The 13,342-nt window shown below is 31.3% G+C and overlaps 1 protein-coding gene across 3 annotated transcripts in view; it reads right to left on the bottom strand.

Moving 5' to 3' along the window:
• Positions 1–13,342, bottom strand: part of VhaSFD (V-type proton ATPase subunit VhaSFD) — a 60,939-nt gene that overhangs the window by 36,166 nt on the left and 11,431 nt on the right. For all 3 annotated transcript variants that reach the window (XM_072529527.1, XM_072529528.1, XM_072529529.1), the window contains exon 4: positions 4,157–4,375. In XM_072529527.1, the coding sequence (XP_072385628.1) occupies positions 4,157–4,375 (219 nt within the window). The remainder of the gene's footprint in view (positions 1–4,156; positions 4,376–13,342) is intronic.

The raw sequence follows: 13,342 nt of genomic DNA on the forward strand, positions 1-13,342 counted from the left end.
GTAGCTAAATATCTTAAAGTAACTTGTAACTTTAATTTTGGCGATACTGCTAGTCAAATTCGTTAAAGTGCAGAGATTTAGATGGGTTGGACACATTGCTAGGATGTCAGATCACGAATACACGAACAGATTAACATTTTCAAAACCAGAGGGCACAAGAAGCAGAGGACGACCACGAATGAGATGGATTGATGATGTGGAAGAAGACCTACAGATTTTAAGGGATATTGCTAGTCGCACCACTGCATCTTTTTTATGGCATCCTGCACTTTTGACGGCAGTTCGTCGAATTTATCTTCGGACATTCTTAAATGGTGTCTATACTCTTCTTTATATTCTAACGCTAGGCCCTTAAGCAATGCTTCTATTTCTTGTTAGACTCCACTGTCTCACCCAAAAATTGTTTTTTATGACTTTTGTTTATATTATTAACAATTCTTGTCAGTTCTTAAAAAAAACTGCAACAATTTGTACACATTCACGCAGAACGTTGTTCGACGCCATTTTTAGATTGACCCGTCGATTGAAATATGTGAACAATAATTAACTCTAATAAGTTGCTTTCAACTTTTGTTGATCAACTAAAATTGGTCAACTAAACTTGACTCGTGAGAACGCGTCTTAAGAGTCCGGATAAACGAGCATGAACCATACATCAAAAACAGAGACTTAGACAAATATGAATACTTCACAGATATGCAAATATACCTGGGACAATAAGCACAGAGTACAATGGAAAAATGCATCAATAGTCATGAAAGAAACAGACATGAAAAAGAGGAAAATCAAAGAAGTACCTTTCATCTTACTTAATGAAGAAAAATGTATAGCAAACCCATCCGTAAAATGTAGCAAGCTCTGGTTACCAATACTAAATAACTGCAATAAGAACATACCAATATTATAGTGTATTTTTATGTATGAGAGAGTAATAAAACAATAAATTATGTATGCAAATCCCTAAACTGTTGATACGGGTGACTCAATGAAAAACAGATATTTGTCAACAAGTTTACAGAAGTATATAGGAAAACAATTTTAAATTGAGTATGACCACCAGGTATAAAGGTTGGAGCAGAATAGAATACAATAGTTGTGAGTTACTAATCCCTAAATAAGGTTGCCAGTGTCGGAGTGATGGAGGTTAACAGGTACTAATGAATTTGCAAGAAATGTAAGATGTTTATTTTATTGGTTATATATAACCAATAAAAGTTTAATAAGTACCTACCTATTTGCAAAATAAAGTTTAATTCTTTAGATAAAATAAAACGTTTTATTTTATCTATTTGCAAAATAAAGTTTAATTCTTTGCCTATTTGCAAAATAAAGTTTAATTCTTTAGATAAAATAAAACGTTTTATTTTATCTGAAATGAGTGCATTCCACGAAGTAAGGGTTTCAACAATCAAACATTTAATTCTTTAATTCCAGGAATCTACGACAGTAATTGACTAGATAATTACCTTCTAAACTTATTCCACAGAAAATGTGATAGTGGGTTTTTCCATTTTGTATATAGGAAGGTCCAAGTGGCGTATTCAAAATTCTTAACAGTTCACTAAAAGTAGGTACTTCAGTTGCAAGGTGCAGTTTATTGTGTATACTAGTGTTATGGAAAATTTGGAAGTGCCGTGTAAACGCCGAAAAATTGGTCCTCTAACAGTTAATGAAAAAACATTAATATTTAATTGTTTTAAATCATTTACAGACAAACGTTTATGTGAAAGTGTTGATGAGACCGTTGAGTTAGTTAGCAGTACACTTGGTGTTGGGAAATCTACGATTTACAGAGTTATTAAAGAAGAGAAATGTGGTAGTTTTCAAATGCCACGTAATGCTCCAGGGAAACCAAAATTTCAAATAGAATATCATTTTAAAGAAGGACTTCGACGGAAAGTGCATGAATTCTTCTTTAGACAAGAATTTCCAACATTGGATAAAGTTCTTGTCTCAGTTCGAGATGATAAGGATTACCCAGAAATGAGTCGAAGTACGTTATGGAAACTTTTAAAAGAAATAGGCTTCCGCTGGAAAAAGAATCCCAGAAAGTCTATTTTATTAGAAAGAAGCGATATTGTCATATGGAGAAGACATTTTCTAAGAACCATAAAGGAAATGAGAAACCAAAAAAGAAAAATATTTTATCTTGATGAAACATGGATCAACGAGGGTCATACACCAAATAAATTTTGGCAGGATGAAACTGTTACAAGTCAAAGGCATGCTTTTGTAAATAACTTATCTACTGGTTTAAACCCACCATCAGGAAAGGGGCGCAGGCTGATAATAGTACACATTGGCAATTCAGACGGTTTTGTTGAAGGTGGTTTATTAACTTTTGAATCAACTCGTACCGGTGACTACCATGAAGACATGAACGCTGATGTCTTTCAAGAATGGTTCGAACAAATGATAGATCTTCTTCCTAAGAACTGTGTAATAGTAATGTATAATGCAAGTTATCACTCCAGACTTATAGAAGGACTGCCCACAACCAAGTGGTTAAAAAAAGACTTGCAGAATTGGCTGAGTTCAAAAAATATTACGTACCATCCCGGATCTATAAAAAAGGAACTTTATTCGTTGTGTGCCCTTCATAAAGAAAAATTTAAAAAATACGAAATTGATGAAATTGCCAAAAATCGTGGAATGACAGTACTTAGATCCCCACCATATCATTGTGAATTAAACCCGATTGAACTGGTATGGGCACAGATAAAGAGTGAAGTTTCAAGAAAAAATACCACTTTTAAAATTCATGATGTTAAACAGTTGTTTTTGGAGGCCGTAAATAATGTAAAACCTGAAAACTGGGAAAAGGCAGTAAATCACACTATTAAAGAAGAGGAAAAAATGTGGAAGCTGGACAATATTACTGATAAAATGATCGAGCCAGTTATTATAAATCTTGGTTCTGAAAGTTCATCTTCTGAATCTGATTTGGATTTGTAACAAGTAGCTGTAAGTTTTATATTAATATTTTTATTCATCTATTTAACATACCTTAGACGGTTTTAAAAACTCTTTTTCTCTTTTGTAATTTTTAAAAATTAAAAAAAATGTGAATTTTTTAAAACCCTTTTTAATGTAGGCCAGTCAGTTCTAATATAGTGTGTGATAAAAGAGGTCACTTTTGTTTACATACACATAACACTTTATAACACTGAAATAATTCATTTATTTTTTACAATTATTCAAAGTAATTTTTCAATTAATCTTGAGCACGCCCATGGAGTGGTCGGAGCTACCAGTTAAAATTATGCTAATTACTCTCTCGTTCATAAAAATAAACTATAGCGAGTTAATAGAAAGTCAGGGATCATCTACAATTATACATAATAAATGTAAAACACACAATACATAAACATATAATACCTAAACACATAATACATAAACACATAAAACAGTCAGAATTTACCAACTAAAAGTATGGCCATATGCCTACATGATCGGGGCCAAAAAAGTCAGCCGTCAATTTGCCAAACGACTATTGGTTATAATAACAGCTCATAATTTTAAAATTATCTTTTTTGAAAACGATTTCCTGAGTGGACATCGAAACGTTAAATAACATTTATAAAATGTAATTTTCCTTACAATCAATTGTGACTTAATCCCATATAAAAATAATATTTAAGTTGTAAAACTTCTAATTTCAATCAATTGTGAGCCTTTAGTTTTCGCAGATTGATAAAAGCAGAACTGACTTTATTTTTCGAGACAAAAAATTTGTCGGTTGTAGACCAACACGTTCTTTCATATGTGACTTAAAATTTGCTACTTCAGTATTATCGTCAAGAATTAAATTTAATGACTGTCGCCTTTGAGATGTCTTTAATTTTATGGAATCAATTAAAGCTCCAAAACTTTTTAGTTGCTGTCAAAAACTTCACCTTAAAAAGTGTCGTCATTACACCTAACGAGACAAAGTAAAAAAATTAACTATATTATTAAATTTTTTACATAATTCACTTCGTATTATAATAGTTGTAATAGCAGAAATATAGATTATGAACAAAAAAAAATGTATAACAGAGTTGTTAAGCTAAAATAAAGACTTGGAAATATTAAAACGAAAAAAAGAAGCATTTTATAACAAAAAAGTAAACATAAGCAAGCAAAAAACCTCTTAAACGAATTAAACATTCCATACCTGAGTTTTTAGTTGGTCTTTTAACCAGGTCAAGTAAAAATGAAGGTCAGAACGATCCATAAGTGTATGCGACCAACATGCAATCTTAGCAATGATCCTGGAAGTCATGTTTGTAATAAATCCATCCTGGCGGTTAAGAAGGTTCAAGAATGGACCCCAAACAGATTCTTTCTTTTGGTTAGCATATTCGTGAAATATCTCTACACGACTTCTGTTCTCCTGAAAGAATAATGGAAAATGCTATAAAATATATTAAGTAAATAGTATAATGCAATTTAAAACAATCATCTTCAATGTATTCATATACCATTTTTCAAAGTAAAAACGTTGCACATCGCAATTTATACAAAGTGACGTCACTTGTATTTAAAATTTCCAGAACATTAACCTAAAAGTTCAACTTTTCCTAACACAGCTAATAATACGACACCCCTACGGAACTGCTCGATCTTTCATAAGCGTCAACATGGTATAATATTCAAAAAAAATGTATTCATGATTATATTGGGGATTTTACTATTATATTGATTAAATAACCAAAAACGTTTGTTATTATTAATAATATAAATTTTATGAAATAACTCTAAGTCTAATATTCCACAAAATAATAATTTTAATCAAATAGATTAGACAGAGGTAAGTTTAAAATTTAGAATATATAATTTTGTATTAAAATGTTTTCTACTGTATTTTAGTGTGTTGCAGTAGACTTAAAACTAAGCGTATCTACTGCTAATATTTCTCAAGGTGATAAAAATAATGAATTTTTAAAATCAATTTTTAAAGTGTGATTATTTCCTTTATTTTAAAAATCCAATTGACTAGTATATTGTATTCTTAAACAGTTGATATTTTAAAAATTCCTCACTTATTAACTACTCTGATATTTTGGCAACGCTGTAAGATTCTGACGTCATAAATCTTGAATGACGTGCACTCATTTTTATATGAAAAATTCTATAACATTAATAGGATTGTAAACAAAACATCAAGTGAAACCAGGAAGTTTTTTAATGGCTTGACAAGGAGTAGGATTACTTTTTTTATCGTCTTTGTAATGATTTTTGCGAAATGAATTGTATTTCATTCATTCTTGCTTTTTCTTATAATTCTTTTAAGAATAATTTCAAAATATCTACTACTACAGGAAAATGGATATCTTTTCAGAATTTAGTCGATTTTAAGAAATCCAATCGATATATTAGAGAGTTATTGCAGAGGTGTTTTATGTCGTCCTGTAATAAAAGCACATTTATTTTGACATAATACGCATGAGCAGTTTAGCGTCCTTTAACAAAATACAGGACTCCTGTAAGTTAAATACATGCTAGAGAACTTTTATTTAAAGATCCCTTATTTTGTCGTAAACTGTCAAATTACGAGTAGAAGGGAGAAAGACGTTTGACTTCACTTATATTTAGATGCATATTTGATCAAATTTTTTCTGATGATGATGTTCTTTATTTAATGAATATTATTTTTAGTATTATTATTATTCTCGATTAGTAAATCTTCATGATTATTGTTTTACGTTATACCGATAACATTCATAAGTAACAACTCTATTTCTCTATTTCTTCAAGATTTGCGTCAACTAAGCTAGATATATCTAATTGTTCTTCCACATTGTAAGATTATGGATTATAGAATTCTTTAAATAACAAAAGATTTAATTAAATTGAACGTTTTACTTTTATTTTATTTTAATTTTTAATATAGGATTAGCTAGGTAACAAATAGGATCTTATAGGCATTTATAGGTTATTTATATTATACAAAAATATTTAATCTCATTTGTCAAAATAATAGATTTCTTTAACATGTTAGTAATAACCGGATCCTGTAATAAAGGCGGCTGTCATATTATGGTTTCAATAACTCTCTATTGTTTATCACTGGTACATATTAACAAATATATATATATATATATATATATATATATATATATATATATATATATATATATATATATATATATATATATATATATAAACTAAGGAACACTCGAAGAGTGGTGGGTTTTTCGGTCAAAGTGGAGAAATAAAAGACAAAGAAGGTGGCTACTTCATCTATTTATTGAAGACGTTTCGTTTCTTAATCAAGAAGCATCATCAGTTCATCTAAAAAGAACAATATGAAAAACCAAACATCCATGGAAAAGTTATTATAAGTTGGTTACCTCAAAAAGATATGTAGCAGTCAAAGATAGAAAATGTGTAAAGAAGCTTATGATACTGGACATTAAATATTATGTTGTATAGACAATTAATTGAACTGAATACAGTTTACAAATTAACTCAACTTAGCACAGCAAAAGACATGTGGTAATGGTACATGTATATAAAAAAATATGTGAAAAAACTTAAGTAAAAAACATTAATTTATAGAGAACCAAAAAGATCATATGATGCACTTCCAACAGTATATAATTATTTAAATTTGATCTTAACTTTAGGTAACATTATTAAAAATTTAATTATAGATATTTAAAAAAATATATAATGAAGTTACCACTCTTAAGCTTCTCAGTCGCTGTCGGTGAAATGCGACAGGAATCTAGGTACCACGCCGAACGAGAAAAGACAGTAACCTTGAGGTCAAAAATTTGACAGAACAAGGCATTTTTTAAAAAGTTAATGTTGTGGCAGAATAGCCAGCAACAGGTGAAGATTGATTCAACCTCCATCAGTCCAAGGTTCATACATTTGGAACTGAGAATAATATAGATTCTATGAATCTATTTTATTATAAATTTTTATTAAATTATTTGAGCAGAAACAATTATTTAAATATGTAAAAGTAACATTGACAAAATAATCAATAAAATGTAAGTTGAATTTAATCTAAGTAAGTAAAGTAAGAAATTATTTTATTTTATTTGAAATTATTTAATATGAAAATATGATAGAAACTACACCTTAGGGGACAATTTTAAAAGTAAACAACATATTAAGCCTAATTCTGCAATATTAATGCATGATAAATTTGGCTCAAGTTACTAATGTCCGTTCTCTTATTGAGAGCGTTAGGGTGTTTAAGTATTGAACACATTTCCAAAAACTGTCTTTTAACGATATTGCGTTCATTGCCAAGATTCTTAACTTCATTAAAGTCAACTTTGTGTTTAGTGTTAATAGCATGCTGGGCAAGAGCACAAGTATGCTTAGATAAGTTGATATCACTGCGGTGAGTCGTAAGACGCCCTCTCAGTGATCTCAGAGTTTAGTTTTAGAAAACAAATTCCTGACAAAACTTCTAGACATTTTCACACTTTCCGAATCTGTTTTTACTTTTAACATAAAGTTTAACACAAAGCAGAAATTTTGTTTAAACTTTTTTTAAGAAAAGCTCGAAGCTCTGCTAATAGTTATCTCTCTCGGTCAACACAGGCTGTCCTTGTCGTCGATATCAAGCTACCAGGTATATAACCTACACTCTCTCTCTCGGTAGGGTCATAAATAATGTTGAAACGAAAAGAGAAAACGAGAATTTAGTGCTTATTAAAAGGACAAAGTTTATTTAGATTCAGACTATTGACAAACCAAGGTGTTCATAGTTTTTACAATGGGTAGTTCATGAAGACGTTTATGTGCTCCACGAAAAAGTCGACGACAATTGGCGAAATTTTATGCAGACCAGTGGTAAGTACCTCCTCCTCCTAAGTGCCTTCTCTGTTGAGGTTGGCGATCAATATGGCAAATTTCTCTATATCCTGGGCTTGATGAATTAATTCATTTCCTTTTGTGTGGGTCCAATCTCTGATGTTTCGTAGCCAAGATTTTTTCTTTCGTCCTATGCCCCTTTTACCTTCAATCTTGCCTTTTAATATTACTTGGAGCTGCTTAAATTCCCTATGGCGCATTATGTGTCCTAGATATTACGTCTTTCTAATTTTGATCAGATGAGGGCGTGTGTTCATTGCTCTCAATACTTCTTCATTCGTAGTTCTGCTGGTCTAGCTTATTCTTAGCATTCGGCGGTACATCCACATTTCAAATGAATTTAATTTGGTTTCGAAAATTAGTCTACGATTGAATTTAATTTGTTGACTTCATACTGTTTTAATGTCCAGGTCTCACAGCCATATAGTAATAGAGACCACACATGTAGTGGTAAGTACCTATTATCTAATTTAATTTTTTGTTTGAATAGAAATATTTTCTGTTGATTTGTGGTATTTTCTTTCTAAATTGTTATAACTGTTTTTATAACAATACCATTGTTTTACTATTTGCTTATATATCAATAATATATTATGTAAAATCAGCGTAGAATTTCGACCAATCAGCCGGTACATTTTTTTTTGTATTTCAATCAGAACTCTTCTCTTTTCTTCTTTACATGAGTTCAGTTTAATACCCAAATATTTTGCAGTAAATAGAAGAGAAGATCATAGACAATTTTTATAATACAGCCATGGAATTAATGTTAGCCGCTAGAAAAGAAGAAGAAAGTCTAGCACGAGAATGGGATGAAGTTGATCCAGAAGATAACAAAGCTGTTATTACTGTAATAGCTGATGGTGCATGGGCACCAAGGTCAAGTCTGTTTTTCGGCCACGTCGGGTGTGGCTTGTATTATAGGAAAAGGGACATAAGCTATTGTATTGAGGCATAAAAAATAAGTATTGTTGTGTGTGTGCATACAGAGCATACAAATGCACAACTTAAAATATTTTATTGCTAATGGCGACAGCAGCACGTAGAAAAAATATGTCGAGCCAAGCCGTACGGCAACAACTTTTTTATTGAGAAAATCGAGTGAAAAAAACATTTGTTACATATTCCAGATTTCTCGTATTGTTATGGAATAAAGGTTGTCTCAAGTCCGCGAAGAAGTCTCTAACGGCATTCTTTAACTCATTGATGGTTTGTGGTGCCCGATTAAAAACGGCAGTTTCAGCCATGCCCCAAATGTATGCGCCTGGAGATGTTAATTCTGGAGAATGTGCAGGATAGGGGAAGTCAGTAAATCGTGAAATGAATTTGCTTGGAAAATGTCCCTGAAGAAACTGACGAACTGCGACAGCAGTATGGCAAGTTGCCCCATCCTGCTGGAAAAATTGGTCTCGAAATGCCAAATTACGTGCACGACAAAATTGGAGTAGATCAGGAATTAAGCGTGTTAAAACTTGTATGTACCTCTGTTGATTAAGTGTGACTTGCCTACCATTTTATTCGATAAAGTATGGATCAATGATTCCGTGTCCCGAAACTGCACACCAGACACTTACTTTTGCGCTATGTAAAGGAACTTCTTGAACTTCATCTGGTCCGGTAAAGCCCAGAAATCGATTTGTGCGACGATTTACATGGCCTGACAAATAAAAATGTGCTTCGTTTGAAAACCATACATTTTTCAAAAATTCAGGATTTTCATATTGTAATGCAAGAATTCTGGCACGATATTCCACTCTACTGTGATAATCCCTGGGATGTAATTGTTGATGTACCTGAATCACATATGAAAATGCACCCAGCTCCTTCAGGATTATTTGCAAGGAAGTTCGTTTTAAGCCAAGATGCAACGCTGTTCTTGTCTGGCTGGCTTGCGGAGTTTCCAAGATTCGCTCAAAAACACGTTCATGGTTATCGTTGTTGTTAACTGTCCTGGGTTTCCTTTTCGTTGGCACAATACATTATCCGTATTTCTAAACTTTTCAACAACCTTCAAAATTACAGCATTACTTGGAGAACGTTTATTAAACCGTTGTGTGAATTGATCACACACGTATTGCAGACTTGCACTATTACGTCGGCCGATTCCGTATGAGAGAAAATAATGCTCTACAAGAAATACTTTCTCCTTTGTACTTAACACCATTTTTAACAATTAGGCCTTAATAATTAATTGTTAAAAGATTACTTGACATGTCTATACTAGTTAAGTTAAATATGACAGCGCGCACAAAGAGACATCTATGTTTCAGTTTCAGTACTGTTTATTTTGGGCAATACTGTATGTGCAGAAAAATACAGTTCTCTGGTAAAACATATTATTTGCAATTTGGATCTGTATTAAAAGGTAATGTACAACGCTTACGAACGGCAAGTCAAATATCACCGCGAAAACAATTCCAGTGACAATATAAAAATACTTGGTTTAAAACAAGATATTGAAAACACTGCGTATCACGTGTTCGGCGATCACAAAAATTGTGCCGGTTATTCTTTTAAAAAAGAAAATTTAGACCAGGAAATTAATTATATTCCTGAAATGCAAGATTGTGGTTTGTTATCCGATATTACTATTCAGCAATAGGCTTAAATATCATGCAACAAGTTTGGTAAAAAGCGCCACCAACAATAACGCCGAGAGCTTCAATTGTGTTATTGAAAAATTTGTTGGAGGTAAACGTGTAAATCACATCAAAAAAGGTGGCTATCAGTTAAGGTGTTTGGCGGCAGCAGTATCATATAATTCATGGGTATTGAAGAAACAAAATTGATGGGTACAAGAAACAAAAAGACAAAAAAAATATATTAAAAAACAAACAATAATAAACCTGATAAAGACTATGCTCTAAATGCAGAAGAGTTCAGCTGTCAGATGATGCCTTCGAAGCAAAAAAACAGGAATTTTTAAAAAATCTACAGAAAAATAACTCACAAAGAACAGATTTTTAATAAAACAACGGCTCAAAATAACAGTGCTGATTAGTGTATAGAACGTCAGCAACGGTTAACGTCCAGTAATAAAGCAAAAAAAATGTTAGATAGAAACAATTTTATATATTAATAGCACTATCAGGACTTTTCATGCATGATCAATATCCCTTTCTTGCAGCTAGTCCTGATGGTTTAGTAGGTGACTCAGGCATAGTCGAAATTAAATGTCCATATAAATCAAGAGAACTTAAGTCTAAAGAAGCTATTGAACAAAAAATAAAAATTAAATTTTGCCAATAAGGGACGGTCAATTGCATTTAAAAAGAACTGATTCCTATTACTATCAAGTGCAAGGCCAGTTATTTATATCGAATAGAGAATACTGTTAGTTTGCGGTATGGACCCCAAAAAGGTATTTTATTCGAAAATTTTAATAAAGATACAGAACTGTGGGAAAATATTTATGCTACCAAAATTGCAAAGATTTTTATTATAATTTTTATTTGAAATATCTTCTAAAGAAACATTACACATAATTCTATATTAAAATAGTTTCATTTTATCGATTTTAATGATCGTGATACTAATCAAATTCTTATAATATACAGGGTGATTAATTAGTGTGAGGAAGCTCAGTAGATCTGTTATAGTAAAAATTACAAAAAAAAGTTATTGACAAAAATTGTAGGCAGCTTTAAACTTCACATTTTAAAATTAGTTACAATCTTACAGGGTGTTCCATAAGATGGTGGCAGACCAAACTTTTGTTTTTTTAAATGGAATACCCTATATTTTATTTTAAATTTGAAATCTGCTTCACTTCCACATCACAATAATGTAAAGTTTTATTATGTTACTCCGGGTATTTAAAAAGTTATAACCAATATTACCTGAAAATCGTATCAAGTTTACCTCGCTGTATAATTAAAAAGGAGTATAGGAACATTAATCTATTGCAACCATAGTTTTTTAATAATTATTAAAAATTATGATACATATTCGTTTTCATATTATTCGTTAAATCAAATACAGGGTAAGTCAAAATGCAAGTACATTATTTTCTTGGTAATTTTAAATAGAACACCCTGTATTTTATATCATTATCGAAAAGTACTAATATCGTACTTCAAATTTTATGAAGTACTCCCTATACCTAAAGTTATCAGTTTTCTAGATATTTTTATTTTTCCATCAAACTAATAATTTGGTAGATATTTTAACGTTTACCAATAATTATTGTGAGTTGGCCATGATTGATTTGTCAGAAACTGACAGTTTGACATTATTGTTTATTAATTCAATAACGAAATAACGACACAGAAAAGAAAACAATGTATTTCAAGTAAAATTTATAAAAAAATAACAGACGTAAAATTAAAAAAAAATAACAATACATAGAAAAATAAAAAACAACAGTAATTTTAACTTATCTTACTTAAGTAAGGTGTTCAAAATGACCTCCCAAAACATCTATGCATACTTGAAAGCGGTCATTGAAAGAGTTGCTTACATTACTAAGCATTTGTAAAGAAATATTTTGAAATGCAATTCGGATTCTATTTTTCATATCATCCCTTGTTGTTGGAGGTATTTTATATACTTCGTTCTTAACGTAACCCCAAAAAATTAGTCCATTTTATTGAATTCTGGTGACCTGTGCGGCCACCTTACTGATCCATCCTTTCCGATACATCTTTCACCAAACTGATCATTAAGTTCACCACGTACTAATTCGTTGTGGTGCGCAGGAGCACCGTCATGTAGAAACCACATTTGTTCACGTATATTAAGTGGAACCTCTTCTAATAATATCGGTAACTGATTTACGACAAAATATAAATAAATCTCACCATTTAAGTTATCTTCAAAAAAATATGGTCCTACTACATGGTTACCGACGATATCTCCCCACACATTTAGAGACCATCTTGTTTGACTATGTGTTACTATGACGTGATACGGATTACTTGTTGAATAGTAGTGAAAGTTATGCCTATTAACAGAACCGTTTCGATGGAATGTAGCTTCATCACCAAATAGGACATAATCAAAAAAATCTCTCTGCTCTTTAATTTTTTCTAAGGCCCATTCACAAAAGACTATTCGTTTCTGAAAATCATCATTATTTAATTCTTGGTGCTTTTGAATATGATAAGGGTGCATCTAGTTTTTAGATAGAATGTTTTGAACAAAGTAGTAACTAAGTTCTTGTTCATTGGAAATTCTCCTTATACTTTGTGGGTTTTCTGTAACTGCCATCAACACACTCATTTCGTTTTCCTCTGTCACACTAGTTTTTGTTCATTCATGTTTTTCATAATTCACTGAACCAGTGCGGTTAAATCAATCTTTCAATTTTTCAAATGTATCTTGTCTAGGTTGCCGCCTATCTGGAAACCGTTCTTGATCAATTCTAGCTGATAGTAATGAATTTTTATTGCATTCCCCCAATATCCAGATCATATCTACCATTTCATCAGTAGTAAAATTGATTATTGCTAATTTAAATTGAATTAATTACTGAATTACTAAATAATAATTGTTGCTAATTTACGGAGTACCCCAATACTGAATTAAT

The sequence above is a fragment of the Diabrotica undecimpunctata genome, chromosome 4 (genome assembly GCF_040954645.1).
Source record: "Diabrotica undecimpunctata isolate CICGRU chromosome 4, icDiaUnde3, whole genome shotgun sequence".
Lineage (NCBI taxonomy): Eukaryota > Metazoa > Arthropoda > Insecta > Coleoptera > Chrysomelidae > Diabrotica > Diabrotica undecimpunctata.